Raw genomic sequence first — 23561 nt, 5'->3', positions numbered from 1 at the left:
CCCCGAAGAGGCCAAGAACCACCAAGGGTCACCAGAGATGCTGAGCAGAGGGAAGGGAGCTGGGTCTGTACTGAGCCCCTGCCATGTGCAGGGACAGCAGGTGGGAAAACAAACCAACAACAAACCAGAGGAACAGTTCAGTCCTCATTCCCACTGAGCCCCGGGGCAGGGCTGGGCTGGCAGGAATTCAAACCAAGGCAGTGCCAGGGTCATTCACACTGCCCTGGGCAGTGCCAGGGTCACTCACACCCTGCCCCAGGGCCACTCACATCCTGCCCTGGGGCTCTCAATGCCCAGGCCTCTTTTCCTGGTGCATTTCTCTCAAGTTTATCCATCCAAAAGCCTGGGGCAACATTTCCATGTGAGTCCTCCAACACAGACAGGTCCCTGCACTCCTTGCCCTTCAGCAGGACTCATCCCCCGTGTACCTGTGGCACACTGGGCACCCCTGGGTGCCTGGCAGAGCAGGGGGCAGCTCCCAGGGACAGGGGACAGAGCTGTCCCTGAGCAGCAGGGCCAGGAGGCTGTGCAGGACTCACCCACAGCACCCCAGCCTGGTGCCAGGGTCAGGGCAGGGACACTCTGCCAGCTGTGCCCAGGTGCCACCCAGCAGCCAGGGTGGGTGCCACATTCCTGGATGTCTCTACAGAACACCAGGGAGGTGTCACAGCACCAGGGATCTGCTTCCAGCTCTTCCCCAGCTGCCTGGAAAGGCACCTGGCACAGGAGGCGGAGGCAGGGGGTGGGGAGAGGTTATTTCTGGAAGCAGGATAATCTTGCTCTTCCCAGAGCTGCAGGGAAGGGAGCAGGAGTCAGTGTTTGCTGGAGTTTCAGAGCTGCTGTGTGAGTTTGGTGGATCCAGCCCCAGGGAGGGAGGGATTGTTTGTCCCCACCAGGCACAGCCTCCCTCTAAGTGAGGGAGACAGTCCTTGAAACCCCACAGCCTGTCCTTGAAACCCCACAGCCTCCCCTTGAAACCCCACAGCCTCCCCAGAGGGCTTTGCAGAGCCATCCTACACCATCCTGCACGAGCCCTCCTGCAAGGAGCAGGTCCAAACCCCTGCCCAGGTCGGCCTCGATGATCTCAGAGGTCTTTTCCAGTCTTAACTGAACTCCAACAAAAGGGTCCTGAACTGCCTCAGCTCCTTCTCCTCCAGCAGTGGCAAAGCCAAGAACAAAACCTGAAGAAAGTGCAAAATCCCCTGCACCGACCTGTGCAGAGCAAACGCTTCCATGTTGGCTTTTCCCACTTTCCCCTCACTTCCCAAGACCTCTGCTTGGATTACAAACGGCTGTTGCTTACCTCCCACTCCTGCAAGGCTTCAGGAGATGTAAAAATAAACTTAAAGAGAGCACAGAGAGGGGACAGTGCTCAGCTCCAAGCCCAGAGGATGCAGAGCAGTGACAGAGCCCCGACCCTCACGTTGCCAAGGTAAACAATTGTCCTTCACGGGAAAACATGTCAACAACAGGGCCTGGGCTTCCAGCTCCTGGATGCCCATTTGGTGCTGATTTTCTGCTCAATTTAAGGCAGCAGTCCAATAAAGGCTGCTGCTTTTTTTCCCTGTTGTTTGGCTTAGTTAAATGAAAACATGTCTGCAGCCCAGCTCATTATCCTGTGCCCCGAGAGCGGCCGTGCGCTGGGATCCTGTCTCCAACCATTAGCAGCAACATCCCTGATCCCAATTCTGTTCCATGCCCAATGTGAACTCCTCCTTAGCATATGAAAGCTCTGGGTCTCTGTGCAAAGCCAAACGAGGTCACTGCAAGGCCTCAGTGGCCATGGCAGGGACACAGAATGTGGGGTTAGGGCCACAGCTCTGTGGAGTCAGCTGTGGGTCCACGCCACAGTTAAAGCACTGTTTTTCACTATTTTTGTGAATAAAACCCCCAATTCTCCCATTTGAATCTCTTTACAGTCAAAAAATTCCTCCTTTTCCCTTGTTTAGTCAACAGGGCACCAGGTGGAAAGGTGAGACAAGAGGTTGAATACAGAACAAATCATCTCACAGAGAGGAATCTCAGCTCTGTGACGTTTTTGAGACACGTGGGTGAACTCTGCTCTTCAGGGCTGCAAAAGCACCAGGAATAAATGGCCTCTGAGGGAGCAGGGCTCCTGAAGTGGGGACACGGGTGTCACAATGTCCCCAACACCTGGGATTCCCACAGGAATCACTGCAGGTGAAGATGTGGCTGCAGAAGACACCGAGGACATCCCTGCTCCCATGGGACCCAGGCTCTCAGGGTTTGTCATTTCCATCACATTGACCAAAACCCCCTGGAAAAGCCCCTCTGGGAGCTCTGCCCCACAGGAAAGCTGCCCTGCTGCTGCTTCCCACACCACAGCCACAGGAGCCGCAGTCCCAAAGATTTTCTGCAGAACCACAGAGAATTTCTCCCTGTTTGGGGCAGGACCTGAGGCTCTGTCTCTACTCTGTGCCCTCTCAGACCATCTCCAGGCACCAAACCAACTCCCTGAGGCACGAGGGGCAGAAGGAAGAGAGGGAAGAGCTACCCACCTTCCTCTAGCATGAGGGAGCCTGAATCCTCCACTTCTATCCATGCAAATAGTCCTACTGCAACTGGAAACCCATGAAATCTGGCACTGCAGAACAGAGGGTGTTTGAGGAGAGAAAGAGGAGAAATTAACAGGATTTTTTTTGCAGGAGAGGAATGAATTAGAGCCTTGGGACCAGGACTCTGGTGCAAAATGCTGGTTCAGGCCCTAAAGCAGCGTGCAAAGCACACAAACATGGGGAGGAGGCACTTTCTGAGACCCTCTAAGGCTGTTCCCGAGGAAGCACAGACCCCATTCCATGCACTTTTCCTCTTTTCCTTCCCTTCCATCCCCAGCTGCAGTTTAATTAGCACCAAGGAGAGCATCTGAGCCTTCCCCACTGCAGAGCCACCACAGGAGGAGGGGACAGCAGGGAATCCTGCAGGGTCAGCCGAGGAGACACCAGCCATGGTTTGTAGGGAAACTGCTCTGGGGGCTTTGGGAACCACCAAAGCTGCTTTTCCAGGTGGTTCTCCCTGCTCCCTGTGCAGGTTGGCACTGCCAAGGGCTGGCACACCCCTCTTCCCTGCACAGGGAGCCAACCTCACCCCCCAGCACCAGGCAGCTCTGGCCTGAGCCCTTTGCTGCCTTCTTAAAGTCAGAAAAGCCCCAGAACTACATACAATTATTTTTCATTCGTTTCAGCCCCTTTCTGCATTTCAAAGACCATTCCAGATGCAGTAACATTGCTGATTTTCCAGCCCATGCTGTTTGAAACTACAGCACTGCCTCTAATCCTGGTTGTAACAAGTGAAGGAATTCCCTCACAGAATTAATCACAAACCAGCCAACCCTGCCAGCTCCAGCCTTTTTGCTGCCCCCACGGGCTGGCAATAAGCAAATCTCTGCCATTTGTGCTGTCCTTGTTCCCAATCCTCTCCTGAAGCTCAGGCACAGCCAGGAAGGAGCAGGCACTGCTGGGTCCTGTTCCAGCAGCACTCTGAGCTCAGAGGGGAGCCCAGGAGCCTCCAGAGAGCTCCTCCTGCCCCACTGGGACCAAACCCCAGCCACAGAGCAGCACCAGGAACGTTTCAGAGCAGATGCAGTGGCCTGTGAGAGCACCTGCAGCTCCCAGCCAGGAGTGATGCAGGACTTTTTGAACCTAATGGCACCAGCATCACTTATTCAGCATTGTTTATCTCCAGCTGCCTTTTTGAGGGAGAGATTCTCACAACCCAACACACAGAGTTGTTCTGCAGGGCAGGCAGCTGGGGGCAAGGTTCTTCTCCCCTTCTTGTTGGAACAAAATGGTTTAAACAACAACCAGCCCTTCAGACTGATCCAGCACCACCTCTGAGAGTTCTGTGTGTAACAATTCAGGATTACCCAGCTCCCCTCCCAGTAAAACCAGCCCCAGCAGCGCTCAGCCCCAAAGCCCAGAGTGGAACTGGCCCTGGGGAGAGGTGACAAAGCCCCTGTCCCTTCAGACACCTCCTCTCCCCATCACCCCCTGCTGAACACCCCAAACCTGTCGTGTCCTTGACAGCTTTGTCACTGGCTTGGTGGCCTCCTGTGAGCATGAGCCTCTTCTTCGTCACTCATGGAATATTTCATGGGACCATTAAAATTGGAAAAGACCTCCAGGATCACCCAGCCCAGCCAAGAACCCAGTACCAGTAACCCACGTCCCCAGGTGCCACATTCAGGGGTGACCTGCACACCTCCAGGGGTGGTGACTCCACCACTGCCCTGGGCAGCCTCTGCCAAAGCTTTCCCTCAAGAAATTTCCCCTAATATTGAACCCAAACTCCCCTGGCACAATCTGGGGCCATTTCTAACAGTTTCTTAATGTAAGAAACAAACCAGAGCACCTCAAACACCAATTAAGAAACAGGAATCAGAGCTTCTACATCTCATCCTTTCTCCTAATGGGAATGAGAACCCCCTGCATTTCTGGAATACCACAGGCCTCAAAGAATTCCAGCAATGCTGCTCAAGCCCAGCAGTTTCTCTGCAAAGCAAACAATACTGAAACCCATTCTGACATCCAGGGTCAGCTGAGCTGCACAGACTCCAGCAGGGTCATAGGGAAAAATGGATTTATGGCCAGCTTGGCTTTTGGAGCTGTGCAGGGAAAGGGGCTTTGGAAAATTGTTAATGATGAGATTGGAGATTCAGCTGTGAAAGCAAAGTCTGGGAGCTGCCCATGGCTGATTTACAGACACACCACAAATCCCTCCTGGGCATATATGGGACTGAAGATATTCTTTAAGTTTTCACCCTCCAAATACATTCCCAAAGGGTGCCAGGTGTGCTGTTCCCTCTGGATTTCAGGTTCACTCACACACTCAACAGAATGACTGACAAAATAGATGAACAAATGCACAAGCAGACAGATTTTCAGAGAAGACCTAAATCAGCACACAGATTTGGAAGGGCAGGGATCCCTCAGTAAAAAAACTGACAGAAACCCCAGTTTTTCCTCAAATTTTATTTATAACTGAAGGATCCTGCAATCAACAAGCAGATCTTGGTTTATTTATTCCAGACTCTCGCTTGTTGACTCCTGCACGTTTGTCACCTTCCCCACACTCCCTTCCTGACATCCAGGGACTCCCAGGGCAGGATCCCATAGCAACATTCCTGGTTTCACACTGGCTGGAGGTGAAAGCAGGGAAACAACCCAAAAACTGCCAGACAGCACCAAGAAACCAGAAACCCAAACAATCCTGGCTCCCAGAGGAGCTGGCAGGCCCGGCAGCAGCGTGGGGAACCTCTGATTAATGAAATTACAAATCAAATCATGCTCTCTGCAAGGCCTTTCTGCTTCACTTGGCACCAGCCCTGGGGACATTTCACTCTCGTGCTGGCACAAGCTCCTTTAACACAGACCACTGGCTTTGAGAACAACACAGGGCTGGGACTTCCAAAGGGCTGGGACTTCCAAAGGGCTTCACCACCACCGAGAAATCCTTTCCACGTTCATCTTTAGCCAGAATACGAAAAGATTTCCTACAGCTAAAGCACAATGCAGAGTAAAAACAACTGGAAAACAAGGGGACTGGGGAGAGGAGGGAAAGGGAGAGGAGGGAAAACACAAGCCCAGGGCAGCAGGAGGTGGCCCAGCCCTCACCTGCTGCTGCCAGCCCCACGTCCAGGCTGTTCCTCTTGAACTCACAGCGGCTCTGGCTCTCTGGCATAACGAGCTGGCGGCTCTGGTGCAGGTTGGAGATGATGGTGGAGAGGTCGCTGTCGCGGCTGCGGCAGAGGACAAAAACCCCACGTTAAGGAAATCCCATCTGCCCCCCCAGAACTGATTCCCCACCCAGTGTGAACACATCTGGGAGAGGCTTTTGTGTGCTCCAGAACCGCTGGATTGCAGGAGAGGCCCCCCCTCCCTCCCTCCCAGGGGGTGCCTCGGTAACCTCTCCTCGATTTTGGGGAGTGCAAAGCCCTTCCCAAGCTCCCTCTCATTTCCCATCAAGGACCCTGCAGCTGCCAGAGCTCCTGATTCCAGCCCTGCCAGATATAACTTGCGTGGGCCAGGACTCACATCTAGGATGGAAAAACTGAAAGTGGAGGAATTGGCAGATCTGCTTCAGAATTAATAGGAAACTTGAACTGAAATAACTGATAGTTTTCTATCAGCTACCACCCTTCTATTCTTAAAAACCTAAGTTTTTCCATTCCATCACTGCTGGGACAAAAGGCTGTTTGATTTGATTGAATAATAGTTTTTCTCCTTAGAGAGGAACCCACCACGAGCCTGGGCAGCAGTGTTACTCAGAGCTGTGGGGACAGATTTATTTACAAAACCCATTTTCAACTCTCCCCTCCAAGAGATCCTGAAACAATGCTCTTCCTTCTGGGGAAAGAGACTGCGTTAGAGCAATTCAGCATTATTTTGCCTGTTTTCCTTGTGCCACATTGCTGCTAACTAGGCTGGTTTAGTCCTTTTTTTCTATTTTTTTTTCCCTTTCTATGGAGAGGAAGAACACAAAAACCAATTCACTGTAGCAGATACTGCAGCTCAGTGGCGAATGCTTTTGCTGGCAATTCACTCTCCAGCTACAAAATATTCCTGAATAAATGAACTACAAAGAGCGAGGAGGAAGAACAAGGTGGAAGCCCTGGCAGGAGCTGGTGGTGCTGGAACATCTCCCTTTTGTTTGTTTGCAGGAGGGGCTGAGCTCCTCGTCCTCCCAGCACCAGGGGCTCACCCCGACCTAAACAGGGCTACTTTTCTTCCTGCCCTCTCTCTGAAGGGAAGATGACAGCCAGGAGAGCCACTTGGAAATACCGACACAAATTAGGAATATTGCCCGCCCTGCCCAGCCACAGCTCCCACCCAGGGGTGTCCTCACCTGGGCCCGGCAGGGCAGCCCGGAGGGTGCATTATCTGCAGAATTACCCAGCACTGATCTGCCTTAAATATCCCCCCGAGCTGCTGCCCCTGGCCCCAGCAGGTGCTCCCAGCCCATCCCGGGGCTGCAGCAGGGGCTAATCCGTGTCCAGCTCGCTGCTAAGCAGATCCGTTTAGGACAGAAAGTCTTTAGGTACTTTCAGCGGGCGTCTGGCTGCAGATTTTCACGGGAGGCTGCAGACACAAACAGCCCCGTGACTCCCCCCAGGATCCCCCCATCCCTCAGGGGGATCAGCAGGAGAAGGGAGGCTCGGGTCCCAAATCCTCTGAGCGCCCATCGGATCCCAAATCCTCCGAGTGCCCATCGCATCTGCCCCCCCAAAGCAGTTCAGAGTGCTCCTTATGCAAGCACGAGGCTCATTACTTAAGCAAGCCCACAGGTGAGTGGGAAGCCCATTTCTCCTGTGCCAAGCAGTTTTGGGTCTTATCCTCTTTTAGCTGCCACCTTTAAGATGCATTATGCAAATATTTTGGTGTCTTAAGTCATTTATGGGATTAATGTGAAGTGATTATCAGTTCTTTTTAATCATGCCAATCAATAAGTGGCTGTCAGGGACAGAGGACAAATGCAGATAAACGCTGCCATCAGCACAAGGCCCGGAAAGGGCGGAGGAGAGGAGCCAGGAGAGCAGGGAGTGGGAAGAGAAAAATGGGATAATTACATCCTTGCATTTGCACAGTGCCTCGCATCCCAATCGAGCCCGGAGCAGCGCTGGTGTGTAAACACGTTCAGCTACGAGGAGGGATTGTTTTACCCACCAGGAAAATGCAACTCCCTCTCTCTGGAGCTGCTCCTCAAAACTCAGAGAGCGCAGAACACCGAGATCTATCCAGTGAGAACAGAACCCAGGAGATCTCTGTGGAAGGAAACATTCCCACACCAGCAATGGTGTTCTCCTTCCCCCAAAATCTCATGCTTTCAGGAGATTTTCCACGGGTTTAAAACGAAAATCATCGTGCTGTGCAAAGGTGCATGAGCAAATCCAAGCTCAGGGACCCGCAGGGTCTGAGCTGCAGGCTCTGAACCCCACTCGTGGAATCAGGCAGAACCCAGCCCCTCTCCCCCAGTCCCTCCCAGCCCTCTCTGAGCCAGCACACTGGGATGCAGGAACTTCAGCAGGGGATGAGACAGGCGGGGCAGCCGTGAGGCAGGGTGGGCACAGAGCTGCTGCCAGATGTCCCCAAGGGTCACACGAGGCTCCCACAGCCAGGGGAGGTGGCAGCTCCCAGGGCCTGCTCAGCCAGACCCAGACTGGGAGCAACGCCTTCCAAATGTGTTTCATTTACAGCCATTAGCAGCGACTGCATCTTTAACGAGGAGAGGGATGAGCAGACTAATGGCTGGAGACAATTAACCAAAATATAAATCAGTGTCAGGGCTCAGCACAGGCAGCCAGGCGCCCGCAGGCCCTGGTGGCACTCCCCGGGCGCTGCTCAGAGACTGCAAGGAGTGACTGCAGAGTGGGGGAAGGAGGCAATTTGGTGAAAATTTAAATAATTTTCAATAGCGGCTGCCTTTCTGTTTGCTGCAGTCTCCAGAACCAGGAGACAAGGGAGCAGTGACCTCGCTACAAATGCCCTGTGCTCCTCTCGGGGCGAGGCTGAAGGAGCCTGGCAGAGCTGTCCCACCCTGCTGGCAGCCAGGCTGTGCAAGGGCACTCCCAGAGCGCTGCCAGGGCTCGGCAGTGGGCAGGAAAAGGCAGTCCCTGTGCAGAGGAGGAATTCCAGCCGCCCTGCAGCTCCCTCAGAGGCTGCTCCAGTGTGAGGGTATCTGGGTACATCTGGAGCTCAAGCTGGGGGTTGCACGTCAGGGACTGCTCGGGGCTGACGGAACAGGCAGAGCCCACCTGGCCCTGCAGCCACAGCAGCTCCAGAGAGAGCTGGGGCAGAACCAGAGCCAGCCCTAAACCAGCAGACACAAAATTCCACAGGTCCAGGAACTGCAAGAGAGCTGAGGGAGTGCAGAATGAGCTACCAGACTGGATAACTTTTCCTAATACTCAAATCAAAGGAAAGCTGGGAAAACAGTCCAAATTCTCTGAAGAGATGCAAAGGAGGAGACTGGAAGAGAAGAGAGTCAGGAAGGAAAATGGGGAGGAAATAAAATGGAAAAATATTTCTTTTAAAACACATTTCACCAGCTCTCCATCCCCTTAACGATCACCCAGTAAGTGCAGGGATTATATTAAATTTTACTGATCAATACAGTAGCCATAAAACTGTCCCGACCCTCTGCCCCTCCCTCCAATAAAGAAAGGAAAAATCCAATATGCAAAAGGAGGAATGTCAGGGCCTGCAGGGGAGAGGGCAGTGATCAGGCAGGGCAGGGGAGCTGCCTGCCTGCAGCCAGGGCTGGCTCAGGGTGTCTCACCTGGCTCAGGTGCCAGGTTCAGCTCGTTCACTCTGCAGTGATCTCCCTCCCTGCCCGGCCAGGCCAGGCACCATGTGTGGCAGAGAAGCTCCAAGGAGATGAGAAAATCACCACAAGCTGCAGAAACACGAGGGGTTTTTCTGCTCTGTTGGTCTCAACAGCACAAAAAGCCAAGTTTGAGGCGTCAGGAGCAGTGTCCCAGCCAGAGTCACTGGCTGCTGCAGCAAACAGCCTCACGTTGCACAGGGAGGTTTAGACTGGATGTAAGGAAACATTTCCCACCCAAAATAAGGGAATGCAGCCCTGGACAGGCTGCCCAGGGCGGTGCTGGAGTGCCCAGCCCTGCAGGGATTTGGGAGCTGCAGGGATGGGTCCTTGGGGACACGGGGCAGGGCTGGGTTAGGCTCGGATTTGGCGACCTTGGAGGGCTTTTCCAACCTGAGGGAGCCAGGATTTAGCAGAGGAGTGAGTGCATGGCTCGGGGCTGCCCAAAGCACACACCCAGGGTCGGGAGGGATGTAAATCAGCAGGGACTGGGGAGGGAATAATGAGCTTTTTATGGAAGCCATTAAAGGAGAACCCAGATAGGTCCATAAATGCAGTTGCATCATTCCAGCCCTGAGAAACAACCTTATATAACAGCACAACTGTGGGATGGCAGGGCTGCTACAGCACAGGCAATCAAGGGTGCTCCGATTTTCTAGTTAACATTTAAAAAAACCCCTAATAACTGACTTCCAAACAAGCATCAGCACTCCAGTCCAGCCCCTAGAAAAAAGAAACAAACCTGTATTTGGTGAATCTGGGGGTTGTACAAGGACCTGGAAGAGCTGCAAGAGCAATTCCTGCTGCAGCCCCCACATAAACCACCACCAGTATCATTGCTTTTCCCTGAACCTGCAGTGTCCAGCCTCCATGGGCCATTTAATCACAGACTCATTGATTTTTAAGCCCCAGAAGGGACTGCTCTATCTCCCTGCCCTGACCTCCTGCACAGAACCTGTCAGAAAATCAGCCCCTGGTGCTCCCAGTTAATGGTGGCAGCTCAGAGTGGAAAAAATGTCTGAGTTGTGTCTCTGCTCAGTAGGAACAGAGACCCCCCTCATCCCCACCCTGACCACACCAAATCCAGTGTTCTGGGAATAAAATCATGTTTATTCCAAAGAACTGATGAATCCCCTCAGCTTCTTCCTTACTAAAACACAAAGTTTCCTAAACAAATTTAAAAAAAAACAACATTTCACAATCTCTGACTCCCACACACACAGGGCACCAAACCAGTGAAGGATCAACCACCCTCCAGCCCAGCAGAGCCCAGAGTCACACGGGGATAGGAAATTCTGGAATAACTTTGTCTCAGCATGCCTGGCTGTGCCCTGGCGTGGCCTCTGAGGCAAGGTCAGTGTCTCTGAGCCCAGCAGTAAAGCCCAGGTGCCTGAGTCAGCAGGAAAGGCAGGGATGTGGATCAGGGAGAGCTGGGAAAGGCTCAGCTCAGCCCCACCATCCCCTCCTCCCGCTGATCACCTGGCCCAGAGCTCCAGGGCCCGCAGCATCCCCTGGCCCAGGGCTGGATTGGGGTCAGGGATCTGCAGCTCTGGGCACAGCGGGAGCCTGGGGGAGCAGGAGGGGCTGCACAGGAGCAGCGTGACCCTGGGCAACCCTGCACCCCTCCTGCCACCCCTGCACCCCTCTGCCACCCCTGCACGCCTCCTGCCACCCCTGCACCACTCTGACACCCCCCTCCTGCCACCCCTGCACCCCTCCTGCCACCCCTGCACCCCTCTGCCACCCCTGCACGCCTCCTGCCACCCCTGCACCACTCTGACACCCCCCTCCTGCCACCCCTGCATCCCTCCTGCCACCCCCCTCCTGCCACCCCCCTCCTGCCACCCCTGCACCCCTCCTGCCACCCCCCTCCTGCCACCCCCCTCCTGCCACCCCTGCACCCCTCCTGCCACCCCTGCACCCCTCTGGCACCCCTGCACCCCTCCTGCCACCCCTGCACCCCTCCTGCCACCCCTGCACCCCTCTGGCACCCCTGCACCCCTCCTGCCACCCCTGCACCCCTCCTGCCACCCCCCTCCTGCCACCCCTGCACCCCTCCTGCCACCCCTGCACCCCTCCTGCCACCCCTCCTGCCACCCCTGCACCCCTCCTGCCACCCCCCTCCTGCCACCCCTTAACCCCTCCACCACCATGGGCACCTCAGGCACAGCAGGGCTGTGCAGCTCTGAGCAGCACCAGGACTCTGCCTCCTCCAGAGCTCCCCCATCCCCTCTCCCACAGCCCAGGAGCTCTGGGGCAGTCTCTGGCCTGTCCCTCATGGCCTGTCCCTCATGGCCTGTCCCCCCTCATGATCTGTCCCCTCATGGCCTGTCCCCCCTCATGGCCTGTCCCTCATGACCTGTCCCCCCTCATGGCCTGTCCACCCTCATGACCTGTCCCCTCTCATGGCCTGTCCCCCCTCATGGCCTGTCCTTCATGGCCTGTCCCCTCATGGCCTGTCCCCTCATGGCCTGACCCCCCTCATGACCTGTCCCCTCATGGCCTGTCCACCCTCATGGCCTGTCCCCTCATGGCCTGTCCCCCATGACCTGTCCCTCATGACCTGTCCCCCCTCATGGCCTGTACCCCCTCATGGCCTGTCCCTCATGGCCTGTCCCCCCTCATGGCCTGTCCCTCATGGTCTGTCCCTCATGGCCTGTCCCCCCTCATGACCTGTCCCCTCTCATGGCCTGTACCCTCTCATGGCCTGTCCCCCCTCATGGTCTGTCCCTCATGGCCTGTCCCCTCATGGCCTGTCCCCCCTCATGGCCTGTCCCCTCATGGTCTGTCCCTCATGGCCTGTCCCCCCTCATGACCTGTCCCCTCATGGTCTGTCCCTCATGGCCTGTCCCCCCTCATGGCCTGTCCTTCATGGCCTGTCCCCTCATGGCCTGTCCCCTCATGGCCTGTCCCCCCTCATGGCCTGTCCCCCCTCATGACCTGTGCTCCATGACCTGTCCCTCTTGACCTGTCCCTCTTGACCTGTCCCCCCTCATGACCTGTCCCCTCATGGCCTGTCCCTCTTGACCTGTCCCCCCTCATGGCCTGTCCCCTCATGGCCTGTCCCCCCTCATGGCCTGTCCCCCCTCTTGACCTGTCCCCTCATGGCCTGTCCCTCATGACCTGTCTCCTCATGGCCTGTCCCCCCTCATGGCCTGTCCCCTCATAGACTATCCCCCCTCATGGCCTGTACCCCCTCATGGCCTGTCTCCTCATGGCCTGTCCCCCCTCTTGACCTGTCCCTCATGATCTGTCCCCTCTCATGGCCTGTCCCCCCTCATGGCCTGTCCCCCCTCATGACCTGTCCCCCTTCATGACCTGTGCCCTCATGACCTGTCCCTCATGGCCTGTCCCCCCTCATGGCCTGTCCCCCCATGGTCTGTCCCTCATGACCTGTCCCCCCTCATGGCCTGTCCCCCATGACCTGTCCCTCATGACCTGTCCCCCCTCATGGCCTGTCCTTCATGGCCTGTCCCCCCTCATGGCCTGTCCCCTCATGGCCTGTCCCCCCATGGTCTGTCCCTCATGGCCTGTCCCCCCTCATGGCCTGTCCCCCCTCATGGCCTGTCCACCCTCATGACCTGTCCCCTCATGGCCTGTCCCTCATGGCCTGTCCCCTCATGGCCTGTCCCCTCTCATGGCCTGTCCTTCATGGCCAGTCCCCCCTCATGGCCTGTCCCCCATGACCTGTCCCCTCATGGCCTGTCCCCCCTCATGGCCTGTCCCCTCATGGCCTGTCCCCCCTCATGGCCTGTCCCTCATGGCCTGTCCCTCATGGCCTGTCCCCTCTCATGGCCTGTCCCCTCTCATGGCCTGTCCCCCCTCATGGCCTGTCCCCCATGACCTGTCCCCCCTCATGGCCTGTCCCCCCTCATGGCCTGTCCCCCCTCATGGCCTGTCCCCCCTCATGGCCTGTCCCTCTTGACCTGTCCCCTCATGGCCTGTCCCCTCATGGCCTGTCCCCTCATGGCCTGTCCCCTCATGGCCTGTCCCCGTGCTCCTCTGCTCCCTCTCTACGCTTCCCAAACTCATCTCAGCTCCAGGATTCTGTGCCAGGGGCTGAGGTTGGTACCCAGGGATGACCCAGCCTGGGACCTGCTGCAGCTCCTGGAAATTCCCCTGCCACAGGAACAAGATGTTCCCCATGGGAATTTTGTGCTTTGCCAGCAGGCAAAGCTAAGGGAAAGCTACCACTCGGCCACCTCTTATCATTATTATTCTCATTTTTAAAATAATATTTATATATACTTATTACACAAATATATTTATATATTTTATATTTATATTTTTGTATTGAATTGTATATTATATTTTATATTATAGGCATTGTGCATTTATGTATTATACATTATATATTATATAGTATATTATTACATATTTGTATTATATAGTATTATTATCTATTCAATTGTGGTTTTTTTTTCTCGGCCTTTTGGGGTAACTTCTAAAACTTCACCATTGGAACAAAACCCTCTGGGTCACCCTTTGTCCTTCTCAGACATGAATTTGACAGACAACAATTCAGCATCCCACCTGTGCCTCCACCTCCTGCAATGTCACCCACCAGACACAGGAAAAAGGGAGGAAAAGGGGGAAAAGAGGGAAAGGAAAAGAGGAGGGAGGGATAAACAAGTTTTCCCAGCTGGAGGGAGCAGAGAGGCCTGAAAATCCCAACCCTGCCCATGGCCAGCACAGCCCTAAATCTCCCTGCAGACTGAGCCTGAAAAAACAAATTAATCATCCTGCAATGTCCCGAGCAAAATGCCCATAAAATTTCATTAATGCTCATGACAGATCATAAAAATGATCAGTAGGGCTGGCAACTCCAAAATAAGGTGGAAATAAGTATGAAGATGTTTTTACTGTAAGCCTGCTTTGTCATTCAGTTCTCTGCAAGCTCATAAATAAAAAAAAGATGGAATTACACTACCCTGAGAGATGGGGAGGAGAGAGATCGAGTTTGGGACTTGTCAGGGACACACCAACAGATGTTTTGCTCAGCCAGTAACAGGAATGTGTGGCTGGCACAGCTGATGGGGGTGAGGGCTCTTGGAACATCCCAAATTCCCCTCGTTTGCTCTGCTCAGCAAGCCTGAGCTGATGAAATATGAAAATCCTCGCCTGAGCAGCTTTAATTGGTGCTGGGGCAGGAGGGGACACCCCGAGCTGAGGGAAGGGAGGATCCCCAGGCGTCCCTCACATCACCCAGGCGTTCAGGACACCCCAAACCATCCTGGTCCCACAGGAGGGAGGACAGGGAATCTCTCCAGTCCCAGGACCATGCCCTCAGACCCAACTGCAGGTCCTTGCTCTGGGGACTGGACCTTCCAGATGTGGCTCTTCCTTTGAGGATTATGTCAACTAGAAGATACCAGGAATTCTTCCCAAGGCTGCAGCCAAGCCTGTCTGGGTCTCAGCAATGCACAGAGGCCTTCAGATGCTCAGTTTATCCCAAATCCATCAGCATACCCTGCAAAAGATCCACTGCCCCCCTCCCGAGACAGACCCACCAGAGATGACAGCACACTGGGGATAAACATGGCCAGGAGTACTCTTAATAAACTTTCCCCCTTTTCTAAGAGCTCTTCTCACCTTTTATTTGAAATGCAATTTTAGCTTTAAATGCAAGTTAAAACTGGTGTATCAGCTCCCCATTCCCCCTCAGCACTTGAATCTCTGCTAGTCCATAAATGGTCTCCTTTCCCTACCCCATCCCTGCAGCCAGATAAATCTTCCTGGGAATGAAAGCAAGAGCAGAAAGTGCTGCTAATGAAATGATGATGACATAATTAATTCAGATTAAGTCATACTTTTCATCACTCCAAATTTTCTCCTTGTTTGGCCTTGTCCCTGCAGGGAAGGGAGAAGCCACTCAGGTACCTCTGCTGTGCCCAATTCCTAAAATCCAGGGTGAGGATTGAAGTATTTCCCTGAGCAGCCCATTGCCCAAACCCACAGCAAAAATGATCTGGATGGGCTGAGCTCTGTCTGATATTGAATAAATGTCCTTTTCCTGCCAGTGCAAGCCACGGCTGGCACGTCTGTGGTGTCTCACTGGGCACTTTTAGTCTTCCAGAGAGTCTAGAACCAGCTTTAAATCATCCCCCAGAGTCCCCAGGAGTCCTGGGAACAGCTCTGCAGGCCCCACACAGCTGCCATCTCCCCAGTCTCCTCTTCCCTGACTTTCCAGGGGCAAAACCCAACCTGTTCAGGTCAGCAGCAGCAGCAGCTTTTCCAGCTGGAGAGCAAGCAGGGACTGCCAGGGGGGAAGGCAGGTCCCCAGTGGGGACACTGCTCCCTGTGCCACTGCCTGCTGTCCCCGCTGGAGCTCCAGGGCTCTCACCTGGCAAAGCCCAGCTCTGGCAGCACCTGCTGCAGGCTCAGGCTGCTCAGGGGTCACGTTCAGCCTCCAGCTGCTGAAACCTCCCTCTGACCTTTCAGTCCCCTGTTCAGGCCTCGGAGATTAGAAGGGAAAAGCTTACTAGAGAAAAAAAAAATAAACCAGCCACCCCCAAAGGCATCCTTTATCAGTGTGGAAGGGCAGGGCAGAGCAGCAGGGCTGTGGCACTCGGTAACGTCACCTGTGTCACTCAGCAGAGCTCTGCTGAGTCAGGAGCAGCCTTGACACCTCCACCAACAGCTGCTTTTCAATCCTCCCCTGCTCCCCTTTCCCCTCCTTGGCTGTCTTTCCAAAGGAAGGAGCTAAATCACTGAATTTCCCATTTTGTTTGCTCCTGCCATCTCATTTCCCAGGTATTTTTTGTCTCCTGCCTCCCCTCAGCCTGATTGATGTCCTTTTTGCTCTCGCCTGCCCTGATCTGATCCCGTAACACAGCGGCACCTGGCCCAGCCTGCACATCCACCAGAGCAGCTCACTGCAAACAAAGCTCAGCTGAGCCTTCCTGCCAGCCCAGGCTGAAACTGAGGTCTGTTTTACAGGGCTGTGTGGCACCTTGGGCCACTCAAATAGAGAAAACCTTATATAAGCCCCAAATCCTCCTCCTGCCACACGGCACAGCCGGGTTTTTTTTCCCTCTAAATGGGCTGGATGGGCAGCTTTTGACAGCTGGACTCATCAGGAAAAGCAAAACTTCTGTTCCCAAGGGGAATTACTGAGGTTTCTTCCAGGACAGAGCTAAACTGAAGGGAACAGTCAAATTGAGGAAGACCAGGAAATATATTTGACATAAAAATCAGACCATTATTTTAATTCCATGCATTGCAATTTCACAATTTTTTTTTTTTTTGAAGACAGGGATTCTAATTTCCAAAGGTGTTGGCACCCTCAGCTGCCATTGTGCAGAATCATTGCTCACAGGGCCATTAATTAAGGCACTGTCAGCACTTCCATCCCAAACCTCTGCCTTTTAGGAGTTTATAACTCAGCCATAAAACTCTGCTCTGGGCTGAAATTTAGCATGAAAGGCTCTGCCTGGAAAGAATCCATCCTTTTGTATTTGAGAGTCCCAAAAGCTTGGAGCAGCAAACCAGGGGTTTCATTCTAAGGGCTGCCTTTCAAAAACCTGTTTTTATGGGTGCTGGCTGGGCTGGGCCTGCTGCACAGGCTCATTGTGCTCACTGTGGGATGGGGTTTGTGCTCTTAACGCTGGAAAAATTAGGAATTATTGGGGTTTGTGGTTCAGAGCCACAGTCTGTGCGTAGTTAAACACTAGAGAATTCCTCTGCCCTCACTGCTCCCTATAGGAGGATGAGTCCACATGGATTTCTCACCTTCATTCCCATGAAGTTTAATCCCTTTAATTCCAGCAGTCAGTTAAAGACATGGGAAATGTCCTCTGCTCCACCAGTGGTGTTACTTCCCCTTTTTTCCACCTCTAACTGACCAGGTTCACACAAAACATCAAGAACTCCTTTTAGCACAGCTCCAGTTTCTCACTGGGCTGCTCTTTGCCAGCAGATCCTGACTGCCCCAGCAGCCCCAGAGCCTCACTCTGCCCCTCCTGCCCTCAGCTGCCTCCTCCTGCTCTGTTTTCCCCTCCCTGAGAAGTTCCCCAGCTGCCCAGATTTACTGTCCTCACTCTAAAAACCGAGCAGTTTTCTACAACTCAAGGGCTGCATCCTCATCTGTCAATCCAGAATAAAAGAAACCTTTCAAAATCCCAGCTTTTAGTGCAAATTTCTGTATTTTTAAAGGATTAGAAGAGTTTGTGACTGCTTGCAGCACATGAAGATAATGCACCACGCCCAAGATATCAACTGACCCAGAGGTCACAGAGGAATATTCATGTTTGCAACTGGAGATCTTCAATTTATGAATTTCCACCTTCTTGGGACCAGAGTAAATGGATCAAAATTGGGCTTCCTTTACAAGTCTCATCAATTCTCTCTTCCAATGTGAAGGGACTCGTTACCCCCACAACTTCCCCAAAATAAAAGAAGAGGGCATGTGGGAAGGGGAGAATGAGGAACAAAGGGAGGAAGACAAAAGCCCCCCAGAATTGACAGAAATGTTGATTTATATCCAGAAACAAAGCAGAGACTCTCAGCCTACCACAGAGAGGTGCCCCAAACCAGTACCTGCAAGAGGTCTCTCGGAAGGAGATGTTCAGATCCCAGTGGGTGTGGATCCTGTAACAAACAGAGGAGAGGTCAGAGGCACGGGCTGAGCGCTCTACTCCTGCCCCTGAAACCCTGCTCTCCCCTGGGGACCCCCACAGCCCCCTCAGCCCCAATTCCTGCCCAGTCCAGCCCCAATTCCTGCCCTGTCCAGCCCCAATTCCTGCCCAGTCCAGCCCCAATTCCTGCCCTGTCCAGCCCCAGTTCCTGCCCTGTCCAGCCCCAATCCCTGCCCAGTCCAGCCCCAATTCCTGCCCTGTCCAGCCCCAAATCCTGCCCTGTCCAGCCCCAATTCCTGCCCAGTCCAGCCCCAGTTCCTGCCCTGTCCAGCCCCAATTCCTGCCCAGTCCAGCCCCAATTCCTGCCCTGTCCAGCCCCAATCCCTGCCCTGTCCAGCCCCAGTTCCTGCCCTGTCCAGCCCCAGTTCCTGCCCTGTCCAGCCCCAATCCCTGCCCTGTCCAGCCCCAATCCCTGCCCTGTCCAGCCCCACTTCAGAGCTCACAGCAGGACCCAGGAGCTGCTCAGCACTGGGAAATTCTCTCCTGGCTCCATCCCGATCCTCTCCTGGCTCCATCCTCACCCTGTCCTGCTCCATCCTGACCCTCTCCTGCTCCATCCTGACCCTCCCCTGCTCCATCCTCACCCTCTCCTGGCTCCATCCTCACCCTCTCCTGCCCCATCCTCACCCTCCCCTGCTCCATCCTCACCCTCTCCTGCTCCATCCTGACCCTCTCCTGGCTCCATCCTCACCCTCTCCTGGCTCCATCCTCACCCTCTCCTGCTACATCCTGACCCTCTCCTGGCTCCATCCTCACCCTCTCCTGGCTCCATCCTCACCCTCTCCTGCTACATCCTGACCCTCTCCTGGCTCCATCCTCACCCTCTCCTGGCTCCATCCTCACCTTCTCCTGGCTCCATCCTCACTCTCTCCTGGCTCCATCCTGACCTTCTCCTGCCCCATCCTGACCCTCTCTCTGTTTCACCCTCTCCCTGGGAGTGCAGGGCTCTGTCTCAGCTCCCAGGCCCCGTTCCAAGGGGGCAGAGCTCAGTGCTGACATTTTGGGCAGAAGCCCCAGCTGTGCCTGTGCCATGCTCCCTCCCCAGCTGGAAATGAATCCTCAGCGATTTCCTCGCTCAGAAATGAGCCCAGCACACTCTGTCACTGCCTGAGACATGCAGGAGCAGCAGCTTTGGGATGAACAATGTCCTAAACTGAGGCAGAGCAGCCAGGGGGGATTTTTGATGGGATTTTTTTGGTTGGATAGGCAGAGCTGGATCCTCCCTGCTCCTCCCAGTTATCCCAGTCTCAGCTTCCACAGTCTCCCAGTATCCATGCCAGGCTGTTTCCCAGCACCCAGAATGCTGAGCAGGGAGTGAACAGAGATTCAGGGAATCTCAACCATGGATCCTGGAAGAACAGCCTGACAGCTGCAGCAGGAGGCTGAACCTGGGGCATCTGGGCTGTTCTCCAGCACGGAATTGCTGCTGCAAGGGTCAGCCCCAAGGAGACCAGGAGAGCTGTCAGACACAGGGAGATGGGCAGAGCTGCCAAGAGCACTTGTAGAGCAAGACCTTTTTCCTTTCCTTTCCCCTTTCTCCTTTCCCTCTGCTCTCACATCTTCCTAGGCAAGCAGGGATGCCGTGCTGGCTGGGATATTTTACCCTGCAGCATCCCTGGGAAGCCAATGGTTGTTCTCCCCCTCTCTTTCCCCCACATCCACATCCTCACACGGTCAGAGAGACCTTCCCAGCACTCTGAGCAGGTGTTTGAGCTTCACTCCTCCTCAGCCACATCACCCCACTGCTGGGGACTCGGCCAAAGCTGTTCCTGACACACCCTGTTCAATCCCCGATGCTGTCACTGCATTTCTCCTCCCACACCAGTGAGAGGCCACTCTTTAAAATAGGAATTAAATGCATCAACCCACAGGACAATGCTGGGCTTAAATCCAGCAGCGAGTGAGGATCTTGCTGTTAAAGCTGAGCCTTCCTCCCTGGCTCCCCTGGCTTTCATCTGCCTGGAGATTCCTGGGATGACATCCTGGAGATCCTGACAGGCAGTTTGCACCTCGGGGTGGAAACGCTCCCAGGCTGAGCTCATGCATTTCTCAGGGCTGGGTGGAATCTCCCTGGGAGGGCAGGGAAGTTAAAGCTTCCCAAGCTACTGCAGAGCAATGGAATTTGTGGAGTCTAATTCAGAATTACAGAATCAGTAAGGTTGGAAAAGCCCTCTAAGTTCATCCAGTTCAACTTTGAACCCAGCCCTGCCATGTTCACCACTAAACCACATCCCCAGGTGCCACATCCACACCTTCCCTGAGCACTTCCAGGGATGGTGATTCCACCACTTCCCTCCTTTGGTGTCTGGGATAACCCAGAGGGCAGCAACAGAAGCCAAGGCTGTTAAAGGCTGAGGTGAGGGACCAGCCAAGAAATTTCCAACTCCTGCTCTAATCCCCAGAGTCTTTCCTTCACCAGTCCCCAGCCCTCACAGCATCAGGAAACTGGGAATAGGGAAAAGAGGAAAAGGCAAAGTGTTGAAAGCAGCAATGCAGGTGTTCACAGTGCCAGGGGGCACATCCAGGGCTGCAGGAGCAGAACCCAGGTTTGCTGAGGCCTGGCCTTGTTTCCCCATCCCAGTTTAACCTATTTCTCCTCTCAGTGGGGGCCAGTAAAGCCCCAGCCCCAGGGGGGAGGACACAGCAGGTGAATTAAGGCAGGAGCAGATGGGGCACAGTCCCTGCAGGGCCCAGCTGTCCTGTCTGGGCTGTGGTGCCTTTGTGCTGCTGCTGCTGTCCCCAGGGCCACCCTGGACACCCCCAGGCCAGCAGGAGAGGGACAGGCTGCTCCTGCTGTCCCCAGAGCCACCCTGGGTCCCCAGAGCCACCCTGGACACCCCCAGGCCAGCAGGAGAGGGACAGGCTGCTCCTGCTGTCCCCAGAGCCACCCTGGACACCCCCAGGCCAGCAGGAGGGACAGGACAGGCTGCTCCCCACTCGAGGCCCTGGAACATCTGGAAGTGTCCAGGCTCCCCCTGTCCAAGGGATGAAATGCTTGGGAATGCTGCAGGTGGGAGCAGTAGATGTTCTCTGCCTGAGCACTGAATTCCTGTTTTTTCCCTTGTTCCTGCACTCACAGGAGTTCTGCCTGCTCCCCTTGCCCCACTGTCCCAGCTTTTCCCCCCACTCTGCATCCCAGCTCCCAGGAAAAGGAAAGGAACAGCTGCAGAGAGGCTGGGAATTTAACCCAGCTGGGAGAATCCTGCTCTCCTCCAAGGAAATAAAGCTTAACCAAGAGACCTCCAGACAAACTGATGAGAACTGCTGGAGAGCACAGCCGTGGCGAGCTGGGGGATCGCTGCCTGAGAGCTGCCAAACATTTTTCCTTCATTTCCTAATAAACAAGGCAAAGCAATTACAGTAATTAAAGATTTAAGATAAGAGCACTTTGTATTTGGGGGGCCCGGCATTATCAATTACGGAGTTATCGTGTTGTTCTCCCTCCTAATGAGACAATCTAGCACTGCAATTCTGCAGCATTAAAAGCCTAATTAAAGGGGGCAGGAGGAGCAGGGCAGTTCACCAAAACTGATTGGGAGTATTCCCTGTGCTCGGTGGCTCCTGGGCAGCCCAGGTGCATTCCCAAAACACCTTTCCATTTCCAGGCTCCTGGACAGCTGCAATGATAAACCCAGACTTTAATTACAGGAGGGTTTTATGGGAAGAGCTGGTTGCTCTTTTGTCTCCCTGCTCCAGCCCTCAGCTGCCGAGGGTACCAGCATCTGTCGGAGGGAAGGGGGAAACAGCTCCTCTACTGCCAGGCAAGGAACACATAAAACATTAGAAAAGCAATTACAGCCCTTCAGTTCCCTCTGCTCTGGTTTTATAGGGCTTGTCTCAGGATCTGAGCCCTGCTGTGCATCACGGGGGGATGACAGCCGAGATGAGCCGCAATGATCTGCTCGGGAGGCTCAGGCACGGCGCCTTTAGGGGTTTGTTTTCCCGGGGTTACAGATTTTCTGCAACTCCTGGTTTTTCAGAGGGGTCAGAGAACCTGGAATTTTGCAGCTGAATTTTGAGGGCACTGAGGCCTCCCAGGAGAGGCCAGGTGAGGGTTACCAGGACCTAACTCAAGACAATCCTTTCTCTTCTTCCTCTAGGACTCCACAATTCCAGGACCAATGTTCATGAGAAAAACAGGATCAAAATCAAGCATTTCCTCCTCCCTGCTGCAACTCCCTCACTCCTAGAAGCTCTCAGGATGCTCTGACACTTATAATCAAACATAAAACCCCACACCTTGCTGCTACCCCTTCCCAAACTCTGCTCCCCAGCACTGAATTCCCCAGTTTCAGTGACATCCCAATTGGAGCACAACTGAAAGCAGAAGGCAGGATTTGGGCCCCCACACCTCTGTATTCCAGACAGCTGAAGCCCACAGATGATTTCTTGGTCACAAAGCCACAGAGCCCTGGACAGAGAGTGAGACCCAAGTGATCAGCAGCAAATCCAGAGCCTTCAGTGCAAACTGCAACCAGGAGTGGCAAATCCCCCCTGGCTGCCCTTTGGGAGCTGAAATGTGACATTTGCAGCCCCTGGAGGTGACCCCACGGGCAGTGCTGGCTCTCCAGGGCTCTGCCCAGCTTTCTGTGTCTCCCAGTGCAGCACTGACTGCAAGTACCTTCTTTTCATGATACTGATGTGCAGATCCTCCTCCTGCTTCACTTCGGGGGGCTGCCCATTGCTCTTGTCGCTCTCCTCGCTGTCCTCGCTGTGAGAGAAGATGGAGCTCAGCTCTTTCTTGGGGACCCTGGTGGGGGGCAGGGGGATCGTCCTCTTCTCTGCCAGGCGGCCCCGGTTCTGGGATGGGTTTGGAATGGGGAGAGGGAAAGAGAACAAAACAAGGATTTGGTGAATAACCTCAGAATTTCCTCAAACATCAAACAAAAACTTGTTTACTTCTGTCAAAAAGCTCTTTTTGACAAGCCAAAGCTGCCAGTCCCTGCATGGCTCACACTTTGTCCTGGTCACTTTGCAAAGGATTTTCCAGCACAGGCATCCCTGTTTCTAATTTTTCCAGTTCTGACCAAGCCTTGCAGCCTCTCCCAGCCCTTCATCTCATCCACACCGAGAGGAATGGAAGGTGGCAGCAGAATCAGGCACCAATCTCTGTCTCCAGAGTATTTCCCACCAAGTATTTCCACCTCACCATTCAGTTAAACTTTGCCAGCAGCCCAGGGAAATCACAATCCAGGGCTGTAAAGGGACACCTGCCTGTGCCAGCCAGCAGCAGGGAAACACCCTGGAAAACCAGGGAGGTTGCAGTGCCACTGCCCCACAGAATCTGTCATTTTAGCCAACAAAATCATGGAATTGGGACAGGAACCCCAGCAAGGGAAAGTGAGGCCACAGCTCTGTGCCCATTCTCCAGACAGAGAGAAAGGTGTGTGAAACAGGGCCAGTAAATGCACAGGAACACCTAAATAGTAACAGCTTCTCTGAAAAAACCTGAGTTCAACTTCCCAAATAAACCTGGCAGAAGGAAGAAGCCCTGGGAAAGCCAGGCAGGCTCTCTGCAGGGGAGGAACACATGCTTTTTTAATTAACCAAATTAAAAACTTTCCACAAATACCAAACAAAAACTTGTTT

General features: G+C 54.1%; 1 protein-coding gene across 10 annotated transcripts in view; it reads right to left on the bottom strand.

Annotated features, from left to right (window-relative positions):
* Nucleotides 1–23561, bottom strand: part of SAMD11 (sterile alpha motif domain containing 11) — a 92274-nt gene that overhangs the window by 43368 nt on the left and 25345 nt on the right. For all 10 annotated transcript variants that reach the window (XM_058854965.1, XM_058854966.1, XM_058854969.1 and 7 more), the window contains 3 exons: nt 22594–22772; nt 17875–17925; nt 5631–5755 (listed from right to left, as the gene is read on the bottom strand). In XM_058854965.1, the coding sequence (XP_058710948.1) occupies nt 5631–5755; nt 17875–17925; nt 22594–22772 (355 nt within the window). The remainder of the gene's footprint in view (nt 1–5630; nt 5756–17874; nt 17926–22593; nt 22773–23561) is intronic.

This window comes from Poecile atricapillus, chromosome 22 (genome assembly GCF_030490865.1).
Source record: "Poecile atricapillus isolate bPoeAtr1 chromosome 22, bPoeAtr1.hap1, whole genome shotgun sequence".
Classification (NCBI taxonomy): Eukaryota; Metazoa; Chordata; class Aves; order Passeriformes; family Paridae; genus Poecile; species Poecile atricapillus.
Note: the sequence above shows the minus strand (reverse complement) of the source record. Positions and strands in the feature narration are given on the sequence as shown.